Source organism: Larimichthys crocea, chromosome I, assembly GCF_000972845.2.
Source record: "Larimichthys crocea isolate SSNF chromosome I, L_crocea_2.0, whole genome shotgun sequence".
Lineage (NCBI taxonomy): Eukaryota > Metazoa > Chordata > Actinopteri > Sciaenidae > Larimichthys > Larimichthys crocea.
Window position 1 is genome coordinate 10,463,502 of NC_040011.1, and position 19,534 is coordinate 10,483,035.

A 19,534-nucleotide genomic window follows, 5' to 3' on the forward strand; every position below is an offset into this window, starting at 1 on the left:
ACCACGAGCTGGTTTAATAGAAGAAGAGCTATGATGCTATTTCGGTCACATGCCCTTACTCCCACTGTGATCAAGGAAGGAAACTAACTTCTTTTGTCCTCCAGCCAGTGACAAATAAATCTAAACATATCAAGAGCTGCTTTCAGATTTAACGAAGTGGGATCTAACTTCTGATCAAAGTTACCTCCTAGAGATTTATAAGCACTGGCTTGTGGCTGGTATTAATTTCACACCCTTGTCTTGATTACAGAGAAGAGATCATTTCAAATAAAATATTACAAAAACAGAAAATTACAGGTCTATGGTTCCACTGTATGCCATGTGCTAGGAGTTTCTCCCCTAAAAGTTATATTTGCATTCAAAGACACATTTCATGCAAATGGTACAATTTGTCTTTTTTTTTTTTTCCAAACAAAGAAACACACATTTCTTTTATATGTTCATCTAGAAAAGAAACTTATTTTCTTTTATATATATATATTTATATATATATAAATCAGGTAATTTTTTTTCTACACTTTTCCAGGGCAGGCACCGTACACACACCGGGTACAGAGGCATGCCACACTTGCATTGCTTTTTGCATTCTACAGTTGGTTGGCTGGCAGGCATGATGTCATCCAGGCAGTGCTGCAGTTGGTGAGTAACACACACACATACACACACACACACTTCTCTCTCTTTTACTTTCTACACTCATACAACTGTACATCATCCTTGCAACTTTGTCCCACTGCCTAGATGACATCAGAGTAGGGGCGGGGGGGGTCTTAGGGTTGGTCCAACAAGCTTCAAATGGAATAATAAAAGCAGTGCAGCAAGGCTCTGTGGCGCATGCAGAGATGGGAGGGGATGGGTGTGGTCTGGGGACAGAGAAGGTCAAAGGTCAGTGGAGGGTATGCAGGGTTCAAATGGAAGGTCTGGGGTCTAGCCCAGGGTTGCAGACAGATTCATGAATGGGAGGAATAGGGGGAGAGTTTGGGGGAGAAAGGGTGGCAAGGCAAGGAGGGTCAGTGCTAACTTCATGACGATTACATTTGTATTCAATTTTTTTTTTTTTCGCTTTTTTTTTAATCTTATGTGATTTTTTTTTGGTTGTATTTTTCTTTATATTTTAACTTTTTACAAATGGTACGATGACAACTTAGGCTCAGAGTCGTGGATGGCTGAATCTACTGCTGGTTGTATGGTCAGAGGATGGAGATGGAGAGAGGTGTTATGGGGGGAAAAAAACGTTGACGTTTTTGTTCGCTACATGAGTTTTTTCAACTGTATACACAATATAAATACATGGGGGGGACTAATGCCAATATATTGGTTTAAATCATTATTTGCTATTTGTGCTCAGTTATGTACTGTAGGTTTGCAAGTATTGCTAGTAGTCATGTCTTACCCAAGTTGTACCCCAATAACCTGGATTACGTATCCGGAGTGTAGACTGCAGCTACTTTGTAATTGTCGTAGTTTTGACAGCAAAATTTGCATATTACAATGTGGTAATATGTTGTTGTTTTTTTAAAGATATATAAAATTACTAATTATCAGTCAAATACTAAACATATTCAAAATGTTAGAATTTATCCGTCTTCAATCCGTAAACAATTTATACGTACACATAGAAAGTAGTAATGTTTAGTTAGATAACACTTGACTCGTAGCAAGAAAGGTGCGCGTCTGTTCGCGCAAAATAAAAATAATTGTTCCTCATACGCAGTCGAGGCGCGGTCTAATGTCTGACCGTCGCCTCATCACACACACACGCTCAAACACACAGACATGCGCACACACACACACACTCACATACTCATAGCTCTGACATGCAGCTATATTGTATCTTGGGTATCTTGTCAGTCTGACACTGCAGGGAGAAAGTTCCACCCTCCTGTCACCTCAACCAATTTTAGAGACCCTCTCCACAGCTTCGGTGAGAAAAGCAGCGATTAAAACTGATGAAACGATAGAAAGGAAGGAGAGAGATCCAATCAAAAATAATCAGCGAGGATAAGGAAGAGGAGGATGTGTGTTTGTGTGTGTTTGTGTGTGTGTGAGGAAGATGCGCTGTGTTGATTCAAAATCCACGCAGGACGCAGGATTCACAGCGAATATTCCGGTAAACCATCCTGTCATGCTTCTCTCTCACTATGGGGGTCAGTAACACACTCTCGCTGTGCTTCAATATGGTGTCTTGAAAGGCTGGCTAAAAGCCAAATGACTTGGTTTGTGTGTGTGTGTGTGTGTGTCCACAATGCACGCACAACATCTACACACACTGCAGAGCTTTTGTAAACAAAAAGAGAGTGTGTACCACAAACCCCCGCCTCCTCTCCTCACCACTTTGTGTGTGTTTTGCTCTCAAGGAAGCCATATCTGCCCCTCCCAACCCATCCACCGCTCTGTCCACCCCCCAATGAAAAGAAGAATGCAAATTGCACTCTCCTGTCTGAAAACCCCTCTATTGAATTTTGCTGTGGGGAAATGTGGGAGGGAAGGGGAGGGTTGAGGTAATGGGGGGGAGGGGTAAAGAGGGCATTGTAATGAAGGGGAGTATTGATCAGAGTCATATGATCTTTAAACCAAAAAACAAAAAAAAAGGAGGGGGCAGGGGAACGTGCCTAGTTGGGGGTGCCAGTTAGTCGCCTTCGATAAAAGCCAATTTATTTATTTTTTTTACTCCCACAATGGAAAGGGAGGGGTAAAGGTACAAAAAAAAAAATAGCTTAATAAAATAGAGGAAAAGAAACAAACTCTTATTTAAAAAATGCAAAAAGTATAATACAAAAACAACAGCAACAAAAGCATAATAGTAATGAAAACGTTAGTGACCTTTTAAAGATGAAGTAGTAAGTAGTAGTTAAGTAATACTTGAAGTTATCTCTAATGACACAAAATAAATAAAAAGCTGTCAGAGGAGAGGATGCGGTCGGGGCTCTCAGGTGAAGGAGGGTCGTTGCTCTCTCTCTCTCTCTCTCTCTCTGTCCCTCTCTTTCTCCATCTCCCCCTCTCCATCTCTCTCTCTCCCTCTCCCTGTCACCTCTCACTCCTCACGGAGCTGCAGGCGGTAGCGGCTGTAGCGGATCTGGAAGAAGAGCCTCTCCAGCGGCGAGCGGCTCATCCCGGGGAGCCGGTAGTCCTCGCTCTGGCCCGTTCGGCGGAAGCCCAGCGACTCGTACAGCTTGTGGGCGGCCAGCTTGACAGCCGTCGTGCCGAGGACCACAGCGGCGTAGTTGTTGCGCACGGCGAACTCCAGAACACGACGACCCAGTGTCTTCGCGATGCCCTTGCCACGGTAGCGAGAGTCCACTGACATGCGCCTCAGCTCGACCGTGTTGTCATCCTCGCGGCCTTGCGCTGCCACGATCCCCACAACGCGTCCATCGAGCACCGCCACCCAGAAACAGGAGCCTGATAGACACAAGACAATAAAGTTGGAGGAAATTAGTGTGAGCATGACTGATGAACACCTCAAGGAATAGTTCAACATTTCTGGGGAAGTTCTGCAGGGAGTTAAACGAGAAGATCGACACCAATCTCGCGTCTACGCGATAAATATATATAACTAGAGTTAGCATAGCTTAGCACAAACACTGGAAACAAAGGGAAACTGATAGCCTGGCTCTGCCTGCACCTGTAAAACTGTAAACCCCACAAATTATACTTTTAATTGTGGTTTAGCTGACACGTCTAATGGGGTATTAATTAGTGAGCTTTAGATTTGGTCCGGTTGATGGAATCCGAACAGACCAGGCTAGCAGTTCCCCTCTGACATCAGTCCGATCTCATCTATCTCTCACCACGTTCCCAAAATATATCTGACAACTTCTTTAATTTATAAAGGTTAAGAAGGGCCTTCGAGCTAAAGTCTAGTAGTTTTTATCGGTGCATTATTTAGTCTGAGATCGATGAAGAATATTTAAAGGTAGAGCTCAGCTGCTCCAGTACACTGTGAACCTTGAGAAGTCTTATTTAACAAATTTCATCATGAATGGCCTCAAAAAACTCATATATGGACGGATGAAAGGAATAATTTGGATGAACCAGAATCTCATTAGCAGCGTGTTGTGATGGCTTACAGTAAATGCTCCAAGTGGAGAGAGTAGAAGAAGGGGACGCAGGGAGTAGATGAATGAGGAGGGCAGAGACTGCTGCTTAATGACATTAGCCACTCAGTGAGATGCCGATGATTAAAAGCGTAGGCATGACGGAGCGGTCAGGCTCACGGCGTAGTGGAGCAGAGACGCTGGTCTCATGGGACGTGAAGATTTTTGGGGGATTAGATAGAGAATTTGGGATTTTCCAATTTTTACAGCAGCTCATATTGTGTAAGAACTTGCTGTACGCAAGAGTTGATACATCAGACAATCAGACAGACAAGAAACACACGTACAGACAGGTAAATACGGTTAGACCCATACAGATAGAAATGTCAGCAGACAATGCTCCTCCACCAGAGAACCGCAAAGAGCTTCAACATCAATCCGTTTTAATATCGATCTACGTTCGTGACGCAGTTTCTGAGCCTCTCACCTCTTGAATTATTTTCCTTTTTTTGAGCAGCATTTCCAAGCGATAAGTTTCGGTTTGTGTGATTAAAAAGTAACGTCAACTGAACTACAGAACTTTTATTTTTTTGCTATAACCTGAAATTTCTACTGTGTCGCCAGCTGCAGACAAAGTTCCCCCAAAAATAACCCGCATTTATTTTGTGTTTAGCTTCAGAGCAAAAGAAAGAAAAGAGAATCTAGTTCAGAGGGTCTTAAAAAACCCAACAAACTGCAGAGAAAATCTCTAAATCTTCACCAGGTGCTTTCCTTTTACTGATCATCATGTTTCAGAGAGGAAAATCTCTGCCTCTTGTCTTTTTATTATATGTTCAAAGAGCCTTTCCATCAATGTCAGCAGTATTTACGGCATGTGTTGTCAGCGTTTACATGGTCATACACTAAAACGCCATCTGCTTGTTATAGATAAATCTAACAATCCCGTCTCTATGAGCTCTGAATCCTAATGTTCCTACTCCCTCTTTCCTTTCCTTCACACAGACCACCTCCACTCTTCCACACACACACATAAACATCATGCTCCTGCTGGAGTCCTATGTGTTCGGAGGGGATTTCATGCCCCTGCAGGCCTCGTGTTGAGCTGATCCGGAGGCTTCTGTTACAGAATCAAACGACTGTCATATGTAGGTTGCGGGGGCAACAGGAAAAACCGGAGTACTCCCCTGATAGCTAGACAGGGTGGTACGGCAACACAGGGAGGCTGCTTAATCTGACTGATCTCTGAGGGGAGTTGTAATTTTGAATCAGATTTAAGCTCCTTGACTAAAATTCACCTCGCCTGGACAAATCAGATGTTGGTGTCGGGTAATGGGAGACACTGGCAGGAAAAATCTGCACACAGGATGTTACCGATCAAAGACAGAAATGAAGAAATGTAGGCCGGATGACTTTGCACTTTACTGACATTACATTTCTCAGATATTAAATTCCTTTAACGTTTAAATAACAAGCTGCCGTTTGAGTGCCGGCAAAGCGATGACCGATTTTTAAACAAAGTTGTAAGTGTCTCGCGGCCTTCACCGATGCTACAGAATGATGTTTCATTATAAGCAGATGTCAAAGCTGGAGTGTCAACTCCTGCGGCACTCTACCGGTATTATTATGCTCGTGCGTGTGTGTGTGTTGGAAGCATAGGAGGGGGGGAATACGCCACCATAAAGCCCTTCTGACCATCTGTCTGAACTGAGCCTGTGCCAGTAACGAGGGCAGCACAGGAGAGCACACACACACCAACACCAACCACCTCTCTGCCTATCAGAAGACGTGTATTACTTCACAGTGCATCTCAAACACATCACTTAGATCAACACGAGACAATAAAAAAAGGAAAAAAACTCCAAGCTGAGCAGCGTGTATTGACCTCTAAGCCGCCTGACGTCGCGGCTCAAGGACCGTCACATCTGCTGCGTCTGACACTGCTACTATTAAGCCGCGTGGGTTTAGTTTAGCTATCATTATTTCTGCTGGGAACCGCACCTCCTGGAGATAGAGAGAGAAATGAAAAGAGCACAAGGGAGAGAGGAGAAAGTTAGAGGAGGGCGTGTGGAGGAACGTTATGCAGTTGATACTCTTGACTCTCATGGAGTCTGTAGATCTGGTGTCCGAGATTGGGTGTTGTTTGGCGAGTTGTCATAAGAGAAAACAATGAAGACATTATTGTGTCTGTTTGTTGTCGGGGCGAAATAGCAGAGTTGCCAAGTAGACAGACATTGAGATAAAAGTCAACAACAAGAGCTCTACCTTCCCTTGTTCCTGCTAAATACTGTAATTACAAGTCACTGCTGCTTATTCCTGCATGTCACCACAAGATTGATTGGAGAGAGGACGTGAAAAGAACTCTGTTTCCCCAAAAATCCAACAAAAGACCTCGACAAGTCCTCCTGTTGTGCTTTTGAGCAAGACACTCTCCGGTACAGCAGCTCATTGCTTAAGAATAGGGCTTAAAACACTTACTAACACAGCGCACCGATTGTGTTTTTAGTGTGCGTAACCGAGGCCCGAAAGTTGTTATGAATGAGCTTACTCACTCAGCAAAAGCGGTTAGAAAGAAGGACAGTGGAAAAAGAAGTCATTCAGCTGACAGAAAGGGTGAGCAGAGGAGGAGAAGGGGAGGCGAGGCATCTGCGTTAACAGTAATAGTGATGAGCCTGAAAGGATCCATTATTGTACGACGGGCGGGGGGAGGAGGAGGAAGCGAAAATCTACCATTATTCCAGAGGGGGGGCAAGGGGGGACCTGAAGAAAACAGATGATCTCTCAAGTCGAGGAGTGAAGGCGGGAAAGAGAGGAAGAGCTTCGAGCGTCCGTAACGATCCTCACACGAGGCAGAGATCTGATTATTGTATTCTCAGATCTAATTCCTTTAACTGCTTTTTACAGGGATATTAATATGCCTCAGTGCACGTGTGTGGGAGTGTTAAACACTGGCTGATGATGCGGCAAAAAAAAACACACACACACACGAGCGCGTAAAACGGGAATAGTTTTCATGGTGTCTGACAAAATGATTCTCCTTTTCCTTCAGATCAAAGCCCGGAGGGGGCTGCTTTAGCTGATAAGCGTTCAGTCTAGACGCCGCCTCACAGTTTTCCCCAAACGCCGTCCTGAGCACTCTGTGGGTGTAAGCCGTGACAAAAGCTCATAAGTGGCTTGACTCTATTCTCTGTGTATTATTTCCATTTATTTATCGTTGTAGGGCACGTTAAGGAGTTTCAGGCAGGAGTGCTTCTGAAGTTGAGACTGTGCGTGATTAATGTGACCCGCCAGGCGTTAAATGGCAAAGTTGTAGGCTGCTGACGTTGATATCTCCGCATAATATGCATGTGGTACAATGTCATACTATGTTAAATCGGCGTTTTATGTCCTAACAATCAGTTCTGACCACGTTTTTGTGTCCTGCGTTGCAAAAAAGACATTTGTTGTGCTTCGTTTTTTGACATTTCTACTCAAAAGCCTCGAGTGATCTAGCAAGCTGCAGGAAAAAAGCATCAATTCAGTTTATTTTAATGTACTTTATATCTTCATATTCTTATTTTAATAAGAAGAAATGTTTAAGATGCGTCTAAAAGTTGTTTTTTCCTCCCCACCATTCGTCTTATACAGCACACGTATCCTTCTAATGTCCTTCTATACAAACACACACACACACACACACACGTAGGTCAGAGTGCATGCTGGCAGTATTGATTAACCTGTCACGTAAAACCCATGCATCAGCAGTTTCTTCCTCCGTCACAGACAAATGAGAGCGAGAGAGGAGGTGACCGTAAGACACAGCACACACACACACACACTTTCCAGATGTGCACACTATCACGTAAGAGTGCAATTACAGAAAATGAATAATTCATGCGTACTGAAGCCTTTAACTTGACCTTTTGGCCAAAACCAATACATGCTAAGCATGCGTTGACCTGTGTGCTGTCACACTTTACAGAGACTCGTGCACCCTGCCCCTGTTACACCTCCATTAGCTCAGAGGAACTCATTATCTGGCCCTTTACTGTTGGTTTTACTGCCTTCCTGCCCATCAGCCTATGTTGTTTGTTTGTAAGCATCCCTACTTTGAACACACGCTCCACTTTACTGTGTGCATGCCATTATTCACATGGCTGCTACTGCCACAGCCCGAGCCCGAGCCCTCTCTCCCCCCCTCTTCATCTCCAGGGTCAAAGGCCATCAGGCTGGGCTTCACACCGACATGCAAAAATGTGACTCAGAGTTCACACCAAGCTGGTTTGACTCAAACCAGCAGAAATCACTTCAATCTGTCCAATAATCACTCGTGAATCGATAACAGGCTTTAAAAATTGCTCATCTGTTGGTCACAGGAGAGTCGAGACGCAACAAAGCTGGCAGAGAATTTGATGGATATGAAGATTTTAGGGGGGGTTAAAGAGGCTAGGCTAGCTGTTTACCCCCGTTTCCAGTGTTTATGCTAAGCTAAGCTAACAGAAAGAGAATAAAAGTTAAACTATTCCTGTAATATTGTCTTTGTACATGGGCTGTTTTATGATTTTTAGGACATTGTTTGGTCTCTAAAATTAAATATAAATATAAAACTGACAAAAGCAGCAAATCCTCACATTTAAAAGGTGAGAAACAACCAAAATTTACTGTTTTTCTTAAAAGAATCGTCAAAAAGTAGGTCCTGAGTCTAACTGACTAAATGTTTTAGATTTCTGTGAATGTTAATTTAACTTTTCTACCTTTAAAAATTGCTCAATTCAAGTGTCTGCTTCGATTGACTAAATAATAGTAAGTTACATTTTTCTGTTTTTCTTTTTAATTTAAAGAAAGACTGAAGATTATTTCTTTGGCTCGGTGGAAACATCACTTCCTCCGAGCCAGGATGATGGATAACCCAGTCGGCCACCGCAGCGCCTCCTCCTCCTCCTCCTCCTCTGCACCTTCAGTGTCGATGAGAGACAAAGAGGAAGAGGAGAGGCGATAGAGGTGAGAGTTAAAGAAAAAAAAAACCTGCTGTGGCTTAAAAAAAAGTGAGGGCTGGAAGAAATCCTTATTAATCTGAGCTGTCACAAATATACCCAGGAGATCCCTTTGTCTGTGTGCCTCCCAGCAAACTGTTTATTTTCCCTTTCCCTTTCGCTCGCAAACACAAAACACATCTTATAATTGAGCAGCACACGCCTCCCCCAGATGCCCCCATTTTTCTATCTGGCACTCACCTCCTTCCCTCCCTCTCTCTCTCTGTCTGTCTCCCTCTCTCTGTCGTTCAGAGCTAAAATAAGCACAGCAGGTACCGGTGGAGGAAGCTGCTTTCTCCCCTGGAACAGAGAGAGATCAAACTCATCCACACACAGAGCTACCCAAGACTGACCGGCAGGTATTATAATGTCTCCTGCATTGATGGATCCCCGCAGTGGTCATGACGCCTCATTAAACAGCCAGTATTACTGAGCTGGTATCACATTAAGCCGGGGAAGGATTTGACTCTGTCACCCTCATTAAAACATATTCACTTTTTAGACATTAAGCTTCTTCGCGGTGACCTGTAGTGATTAAGCAAGTGTAAGGGAAGGGTGTGAGCTTGAACCAAAAGGGAAGCCTCCTTCTTTCTGTATTTAAAAACTGGTTTCCCTTTTCAGAAGCCTGCCTTTTTCTTTTTTTTTTTTTGGCCCTGTGGGATTAAATGCTGGAGAGTCGTAGTAACGGTGACTCAGGCTTTCATTTCCTGTGAGAGGAGCGAACAACCGTGTGTGAGCACTATTTGATGAGATAGGTGGTGGCATCGACCCTGTGACACAATGAGAAACGCTGGAAAAATGTAAAGGCACCGTGAATAATCACTTTCCCGAAAGCTGATGTTTGCTGCCTGGAAAGTGTTAAATATTTTTAGTTACTTGCTAGCTTGCATTTGCAATATCTAAAAATATACTGAGAGATGTTATTTGTGGGTGTAAACGCTTGTTAACTATAGATTTCTGTACATAGCAAAACCCAAAACAAGTCATGTTTGGATGGAGGTGGAGTCGAGTGTTATTATTGTTATTTGGCCTCGATTGCCACAGAGTGCGTCGGCTGATCGGCAAATAAAACACACACTCCTGCGACAGTTTCATGACGCTGTTTGTGCTTTTCAGTCCAGTGACATTTTGTGAGATAAATATATTTTACGGTTTCATTTAGCCGATGCATCGCAGTCGTTAACACACCATCGACGGATGTATTGATTGACAAGGACAGACAAAGATGGATGGAAAGAGGAGGAGTCGGAGGGGACACAAAGACATTTGTGTCAGCAGATGTTGTGTTTTAATTGCATCTATTTGAATTCTCATTGAGCTTCGGTTATCTTATGGACTCTTATCGAGCTGCTGAGTCAAAGAATGGATTTTTAGAGGTTGAGAGTCGTGCCAAAAACTTCCATCGTCGCTCAGCGATCTCTTTAAGTCAGCCACGTTCGTTTCAAACAGAGCTTTCGAACGTTAAAATTCGACGCCGATGAATTTCCGTACATCTCTCCTCCCATCTGTTTTTGTGTAACGAAACAAGCTTTTATCTTTTTTTAGTACAACCATATACATTTATACTCTCGACCATTGTTCCTTCAATTTGCTTTACAACCTCCCTGCCTACACACACACACACACACATTATTATGTGGCAAATGAAAGAGGTGACAGCTGGCCTTAAGTGGCAGCAGAGTGAGTGATCACAACACACACACACACATGAGATAAGAGTATTGATTGGTGTAGTCGTTCCATGTGTACAGGGACATGTGACTCCAGTCAGGTCAGTTAGTCTTCCTCTATTTCCCGAGGCCATTGTTCGCTTCCTTAGAGTTCATTCATCTCTTATTTTCTTTCTAATTCTTCCACTACTTGCATTTAAAGTAGCATTTCTCCATTAAGTCGATTAATTGTAGCAATAAAACGGTTGATAATCCACTGTATTAATTGGTTTTGCTGATTTAAAAATAACGTTTTAAGCTCTGACAGATGAAGTTTCATGCCCTCGAACAAACACGCACACACAGTCAGGCCTCGTGTTACAGCAAAGTCCTGCAGCACACACCTTGAATTTACCATCGTCATCGTCATTACCGTGGCTGAATCTTGAATTCACCTATCGAGTGTTTGTTGTGAACTTTGTGTTTTGTACTGTTTCAGTGCAGTTCAGTAGATTCAGTCAAAATAAGAAACATCTGCACCCTCACTGCAGCCCTTAATATTTTATTCTAGAGCTGATCCCTGTGCTGTGGTATGTCACCGTCAATCAGTCTTGTTATAGCAAGCAAGAATATGGTAGAAGGATTGGAAGAGGTCGACTTTGAAGACACCTTTGTTCCCTTGCTGACACTTTGAAAAATAAGCCTAAAGGCCTTGAATACTTGGTTTGAAAGGTTTTCTCTGTAACATAAATTATTCAAGACTGATCGCCACCCACGACTATCATCAGATTTTGATTGGTTGACACCTCTTCCAACTTTAAACCAGTGAAGAAGAAAAAATAGAAATCGACAAAACTGTTTTATCTTTGGTAAAAAAGTAATCGTGTTCATGCAGGTTCATGTTGGTTCCCATCACTCCGCACATGTTTTCAGGGCCTTTAAGTTCAACCAGTTTGTATTTTCCACATAATCACACACTCCTACGTGCTACCTGTCATGCCTTCCTCAAACAAAACCACACAACACACACACACACCACAACAAATGACAGTAACGTGAGAGGTGCCTCTCCATCGGGACCGCACGTTGGTGCCCAGGTGCTTCGTCCCCCTCTGGGCCCATTCAGTTTGCTTGGATGTAATCATTAGCATTGTCCAAGAGCAGTGGTGCCTGACCCCCTCTAAACCATCGCGGCCCTGCAGCAATAATGGGAATGCTAAATTGCAATTGTGCATGCAGTGGATTACCAGGCCAGAGGGCACAATGTCGGACAGAAAGAGACAATGGGGGGGCAATTGACTGGCTTAACCAACACCTGCTTTTCATATTGGCCACGTGGTTTGGGTTAACGGGGGATAAATGTGGCCGGGAAGTTACGGGACATGTGGAACGTATGTATGAAAATGTGTTGTGCGTTTTGCGGGTTGGCCCGAGAATGAATAGTTGGAGTTGACACTAGAGGCGGATTGATTTTTCCGATTAGAAGCGTTAGTGGAGGAAATGAGCCTTGCCGACACCGAGTGTACTGCAGAAAGTGTATCAGCAGTTTTTCTCCATGTGATCAATGGCCCTGTGATACAGCAAACCCTCCCCTCCCCTCCCTCCTGCCCAGCCCAGTGGAGCTCAGAGAGGAAGCAAGTGGGGGAAGGAGTGGATAAAGAGGCAGGGAGGAGGGGTGGGAAAGAAGGGTGGAGGAGAAGGAAAGCAGAGAGAGAGAGAGAGACGACCTGCATATTTGATGAGTTGCCTCTGGATTGCCTGAAGACTCTCAAGACTGAGACAGTTTCATGTATAAGTTCGTCACTCTGCCTTTCATCTAGTTATTCTTCGTCTTTTATCCCTCCTGCTGCGTCAAAGTTTCTAACTTTTCAAAGCGTGGATGTATTTTTAAACCTTAAATCTTTATCCTCGTTCCTCTGGTGGTGGAGCATTCCCAACTGACAAAACCAAAACACACAATGCACATTCATCTCATTAGTCAACGACAGTGAGAACGGCGACGGTTTTCGACCTCGTCTTACCTGTGGGGGTCATGTAATAAGCCTCTATGTCAGCCATGTCCGTGTGCAGAGCACAGTCCAGATAACTCTGGATAACTTTCCTGCTGTAGTAGTAGCGCGCGCCCATGAGAATGATGGGCGCACAGCAGGTCAGCGTGACGGATTTGGTCACGAAAAAGCACATTACTATGGAGAAATGGAAGAAAAATAAACGAAACCTGTCAGAAAAGAGAATCACATGTTTGATTTTGGCGGAATATGACCCCACACACACACAAGAAGACAAAAAGAGGCAAACATCAAAAAATTCTGTCATCGCGGGCACAATATGAACATTTTAAAACAAGAGGGGATCGGGATTAGTGTCACACGAGGCGGGCAAAGTTCATCAAACTGTGAAGTAAGGCACGTTAAGCACAGAATCTGACAGTAGAGGACATGTTAGTGTTGAAATCACCAAAAACCATTTCAGTCCATGTTGGAGTTATTAGTCGGATTTGACGCTAGGGGGCGCAAAGGGGAACAAACAAGCAAGGCTGGATGCTGCATAGCATGTTGCTGCGTGGCATGCAATCACCTAGTAGTTATTTACCCCACTGCACCCCAGCGTGGCGTGGAACATCAACGCTGACATGTAGAAGGAGCTTCATACCGGATTAATCTACTATCGGTCTTATACGACGCATCCAGACCGCAGAGAGATCTTTACAGGCACGTTTTGTGACTTGGGTTGGGTTAAATATTCACGACTGTAGATTTTGGGTATGTAACGTTTTGGATTCCGACGTGCGTAACGGCACCGGTCACGACGCATGAGGTTTTAATCTGGCACGGGGAAAACATCAACAACACACACACACACAATTTAAAAAAAAGCCAAACAAGATCAGTGCATGACTGTCGCATTGGCTGCCGTGCAGAGGCGGAGGAGGGGAGGTGATGGAGGCAGGGTGCGTGTGCGCGCCGCGGGAGAGAGGTTGTGTGTGTGTGTGTGTGTGTGTTGGAAGATGGGGGGGGGTGCTTTTGGGTACGTGCGCGCGCACTCTGTGGGCCAATCCTCAAATTCATTCACTCATTCATACACGGCACCGGCATGTCATCACATCAGCAGCAGCCGGGGCCCCGCCGCCGCCGCCGGTTATACACGTGCACCATGCGCCTGGCCATGCCTTTTGTTGCATGATGAGCAACATGCCGGTGAGTGTGTGTGTGTGTGTGTGTGTGCGCGCCGGCGGAGAAAAAAAGGATTTTTTGGAGGGGGAAGGCAACCGTGTGGTTGCTGCAACAGATTTGAACTTATCTGTGCATCCCCCTTTACGCGTGATTTAACGCAACATCCTCAAATAAATCACATTATATCCAAAAATAAATAAATAAAAAATAAAAAGCACGTCAGCCCAGCGTCCTGCAGCCGAGTGACACATGATTCACGTCTGGATAGATGATGCAAGGCACTTACCTGTCAGAAGAGCGTATAAAAACTGAGTCTTGGGCTGCTGCCTGAGCCCCCTGAACGCCGTGTTGGGTATCCTCTCCATAATACCCTCGTAAAAGATGCGCCGCACCTCCTCCTGATCCCCGCGCTCGAACTCGCGGATAAAAACCGCATCTTTCCTCACATCCTTGGCTTCGGCCGGGTTCAGAGCCGCGCTGGACGGAGGAGAGCTCCACATGATCGACTCTTTTTTGGTCCCAGGTATAGCATCGTGTTCGTCCGCAACGATTTTAGTCTCGCAAACCATTTTGGGAGACGAAAAATGCATGCAACTGGCCGCGAGGAAAAAACCCAAGTACAAGTTCGAGGGGGAATAAAAAGAACTGAGGGGGGGAGGAAAGAAGAGGAAGAATGAAGAGTGAAAAATGGATGATGCGTGAGGGTTTTCTTAAAAAACAGAGAAACGATGAGGGGGGATAAGACGAAGGGGGATGTTCTGCTGCAACCCTGAGCGTTTCTGACGACCAAGATTTGCCGGTGTGATTCAAGCCGTATTTATAAACGGGCAGGGCGGGTAGATTCAGGTTCAGGGGTTGGGGTGGTCCTCTCGCTGCACAGATTGGTGGAAGCGGTGCGCCGTTAAATGCTGATGGACGAGGGAGGAGGAGGGAGAGAGACAGGCAGACACAGCCCCCCTCCCTCTCTCTCTCTCTCTCTCTCTCTCTCTCTGCATCTGACCAGGCTTATGTGTGCCGGCGCACTGTGTATTTTGAGGATGTGGGCTCATGAGGAGAAAGGGTGGGTGGAGGTGGAGGAGGTGGTGGTGATGGGATGGGATGAGATTGCGTAGGGGAGGTTGTTTCTTAACAGGTTTGTCTTCATTATGTCTTTGAATGAGGAGGATCCCCCCCTCTGTTTGTTGAGATGCCGTGGCCATAGAGGATGAGATAACGCGGCACAAAGAGGCGCAAAGGTAAAGCGGGGGCGATGCGTCAAACAGGAGGGAACCCTGGCAGCAGGCTGCAGATGAGAAACCCCAAGTTGTGTCGCACATTGTAATTATAGTTTTAAGCCGGTTTATGATCAAATCCGAGGTGAGGACAGTTGATTGTCGGGACTGTCAGAGCTCCTGAATATCGACGGACATCTCGGCTGTTGCGCAGAAGTCTACTATGATAATGAGGGATGGGGAAAGCTCTTCATATAAGACACAGATTCATATCCTGACACTGTATAAAGCCTTTAAGTCGCCCTTATGTTATGTCTGGGGCACTGGTTGCAGCCTCCTCCGCCTGTTGACTGACAGCTCTGCTGCACTGCAGTGATTCCTCCACGGCTTCCCTTCGCTTTGTCGCCCTGCTCCTGTCAGACATCAGGCCTAACACGGGGGATTATATCTCGCTCTTACTGCGCAGCTTTAAACCTCTCATTTGCACCGTACACTAAAGCACCAGCGTGGATCCTACCGGGTTTTTACGCACGACTGTGGTGATGGTGACGATGCTCAGTCCGGCTCTTTGTTGTTGCCCACCCCTCCATTTCAGACACTCCCTATAATTAACCGTGACTGTTTTACAGAGTCAAGCTCTCATGAACAAAAGTGCAGCCGTGATGTGCGTGTGCTTTTATTTTGACAGTCATAATGTAAAGATGCTGCAGCTGGAAAACAGTGTCAAATATTCCAACATACAGTCTGAACACTGGCACGCATGAATACGACGCTGTTAAAGTTTCCCCACATGAGGACACATGAAAAGCTGCAGCTCCTTTGTGGAAGTGTGTGCACCCTTCACGGTCGCATATGTAAAGCAGAACTAGTTTGAACTGGATCATCAGAGGCAATCTGCTATTGATAAGGCTGCATCAACCCCCCACTCCCTCCCTCCTCCTTTTAAGGTATCCCCATCCCCCCCTCCTCCCAGCCGTGGAGCTGCCTGAGGAGGAGGAGGAGGAGGAGGAGGAGGAGGAGGAGGCAGATAACCTGCAGAGTTGGGAAAAAAAGAGAAAAAGTCCAAACATTCTCTTGTGTGGAGATTTTCTCCACACAAATGCGGCACAAAGATGCTTTTCCACCCATCAGCATCTGCTCTGCAGCGGTTCTCTGCCGACCGGGTGGAAGATGCTGTGAGCATGCGCAGTGCTTACTCTTTTTTTTTTTTGGACTCCTGGCAGTGTTGCCTTCAAGTGCTGTCGGTAATGTCGCAATCATTAAATAAGCGCATATACATGGCAACGTTTCAAAGACTGCATCCAACTTTTTATGCAGGATAAAAAAAAAGATTCCTCAATAAACCATAATAAAAATACTTATTTATCATACATCCAAATGTTTGTAAGTTGCTGCAGTAAAAAAAACAAACATTGTCTGTGCAGTAGTCTGCTTTCTGTCGTCTCAAACATCCCCACGTCACGATGAAGAAAGACAAATTCAGTGAAATACAAAAATATATACATCACAGGAAAAGAAACGTAGCCCTGATTCGGCCGTATGAGTTCAAATTGTGCTTTTCAGAGCTGTAAGAGCAGCTGATGTTTGTTTTTTTGGAGGTGTGCTGTGATTTTGGCGGACTGGAGAATGTGTATGTCAGTAAGACTGAAGTCACCTCAGCGTGAGGCTGCCTCCAGCTTGTGTATGAATACAGACCGCTGTTGTTTACATCACTGTACATCTGACAGCCTGAGGGGGTTTCCATCGATTGGTCACGTCTGGTTTACAGATGACAAAGATGACAAATAACAAAGTCACTTTTGGGCGGGAAACTGATACATGACTCATCCATCTTCTCATCTTATAATGAAATCCACTGGTCCCATCGTAATGTCAGAATTAACAATAACAAAATGAACTTCTGACTTTGACTCAACGGACTCCAGACAAATCCCAAATCCAGCCATCATGTGGCTCCGGTCAAACAGTCTTTTGCGCTTCCTAACTCAAAGAAACAACCCTGGAGTCTTTATGTGGTTACCATGAGAGCTGTTTGAATTCTCCAAATGTTAAGCAAAGAGGTGCTTCAGTGCTTCCTTTCCTATCTCCTCCAGCAGAGGACACACTGCACCATACTTCACGAAAGGAAAAGGAGATAATGCGTCCCAGCAACAAAAAAAAGCGACACACCATTTGGCCATCAGCTTGTTTAAAAAGTTTGATGCACACTCGGCAGAGTTAAAGAAAGAGCTCAAGTGAATATGGATTGTGATATAGCACATTTTGATCATGAAGCCTGATGTTACTCTACAGTTCTGTAGATTATCAGTGCAGACTGGAGACTAGTTAACAGTGACAAACAGACAGATCAGCTTGTGTTTTTGTTTGGATTATTATAAATTTCTGCTGATTCGAATTCAATCACAGGCCTGACACATAGAGGCAACTATTTACGCTCACATTCAAACCTACAGGCGATTAAGACTCACTGATTACTTCACACAGAGGCCCCAGCTGAGGTTTGAACCAGTGACCTTCTTGCTGTGAGGCGATGGTGCTAAACTTCTAAAGTATATTGTTTTAAAGACCCTTTTTCTAAGAAATAAAGCTTTGTGGAATATGTTTAAGCGCCACAGTTTTACAGTCAGTGGATAGTTCAGGTTCTTCTTCTGTCGTTCATCACAAAATCTCTATTTGTAACCAAATGTGTGCTTGCAATGGATCAGCCAGCAGGGCGAGTAAGACACATACATAAGCTGGAATATAAGGACAGCAGATCTTCAACGTGTTATTAATCCTGACAGCTTGTTAACGCACTGAAACTGTATTTACAATACAAATCACATGCACAGTTTGTTTACAGTGCAGGTCGAACCCGATGATGCAGTACAGTGTCACATGTCAGGTGATGTGACTGATCTTTGTCAGAAGCCAGTGAGCGTGTTTTTATTTTTTAAATGGTGTGACGCTCCAACAAACAATACCTGTACTATCCGGACCACAGTGTGCCGTGGCCGAGAAGCGAGAACGAATTACACCAGCGTGTCCTGAGTTCATGGTTATATCCTGAACTGAAGAAAACAATTACGTAACAGTCATGCGTACAAGTCTTGTTTACCCGCCACGTCATATTCCTTTCTTCACAGCAGAAATGACTAATATTATAAATTCTGCACACATTACTTGTTTTTTTGTTTACATGTCACCAAATCCTACGATAATCCGTCCAATGTCCGTCGAGATATTCCCCTCTGGATCAAAGCGTGCTCGTAAATAAACTACAAATATATGTCCCCCCAATAGTGTGAGAGTGTTGTTAGCCTCCACATTAACAGACCCGTCCCCCCCCACACAGAGCCCCACATGTTGTTCTAATAATCTTAAACGTGACCTCTGACACTTGGTGTTTCCCTGCAGTTGAGGCCTCTGCTCTTGCCGTGACCTCCTGACTCTTTTCCTCGACTGGGCGGCTCGTTTGGCGCGTTTCCCCTCAACGTTTTTCTCCATGTTTTAATCGGCCAACTAAGCAACTGTGTGTTTACTTGTATAGCACAATGATGTGATTAATAATCAGAAGCATATGTAAACAGATTATGAAACACTAGTCCCCTAGGCCCCTTCCTATCGACCAGAGCACCCCCACCCCCACACAGACATTTTTTTTATCTCTTCCTGTGGCGTTTTTGCAAGTCGGCCTGACCTCTAAAGTTCTCCTGTTGATCTTAAACATTAGGGTTTCTTTTTTCAGCAAGCACACAACATAAAACATCAAGGCAAACCTGTAACGCAGATTACACTCACAAAACAACAACTAACAAAAATAGAATAAAAACATATTACCTCTTACTTAGTAAGCAGTAGCAAATCTGCTATATCAGTGGGTTAAAATAAGAGTTAAAATCTTAATTTCAGACGCTCTGGCTTAAGGAGCATCTATAGTGTTTTGTATTTAAAATATATATGGCCTACTTTTTATACTGTATATAAACATTTTAAATGAGGTAAAACCACAACCACATGTCCTGTTCCAATCATGTAAAGGTGATCTAGAAAACATGTGTGATCTACACAAATAAACAACTCAAACTATATGCAGACGTTTTGGCTCCTACTGTAGTAATCCATATCATGGCAACAACCACTCAGCTATGTAAAGTGAAACCACAGTCCATCATTCTTTTAAGACATGGAAAGGAAACTATTAAAGACTACGTGAACGCTTCAGAGTTCAAGTAGCAGACACATCTCAACATCAGCTGTTAAGAGGAGAAGGCATCTTTTGCTCTGATGGCAGCTTTGCACACTCTTTATTGTTAATCTGCAATGAAGAAAATAATTTAAAAAACAAAGAAAAACATTAAATATTAAGGTATGTCCAAACTTTACATTAGCCTACATGAGAATACTCTCTAAAAGAGCAGAGAATATCAGAAGATACTGTCTCTAATGCCAGATAAATTAAGACTACAATATATA

The 19,534-nt window shown here is 44.2% G+C and overlaps 2 protein-coding genes across 4 annotated transcripts in view; one reads left to right on the forward strand and one right to left on the reverse strand.

Annotated features, from left to right (window-relative positions):
* The window catches only part of poln (polymerase (DNA directed) nu), a 63,222-nt gene extending 61,872 nt beyond the window's left edge, over window positions 1-1,350 (forward strand). For all 3 annotated transcript variants that reach the window (XR_003462219.1, XR_003462223.1, XR_003462224.1), the window contains one exon: window positions 527-1,350. The gene's annotated coding sequence lies outside the window, so the exon portion shown is untranslated. The remainder of the gene's footprint in view (window positions 1-526) is intronic.
* On the reverse strand, window positions 1,113-14,848 carry nat8l (N-acetyltransferase 8-like). Its single transcript, XM_010748247.3, has 3 exons — window positions 14,155-14,848; window positions 12,717-12,881; window positions 1,113-3,402 (listed from the first exon to the last, which is right to left on the reverse strand). Exons 1-3 carry the CDS (start codon window positions 14,456-14,458, stop codon window positions 3,035-3,037), a joined length of 837 nt encoding a protein of 278 aa, XP_010746549.2. The 5' UTR covers window positions 14,459-14,848; the 3' UTR covers window positions 1,113-3,034.
* Window positions 14,849-19,534: the final 4,686 nt, after the last annotated feature.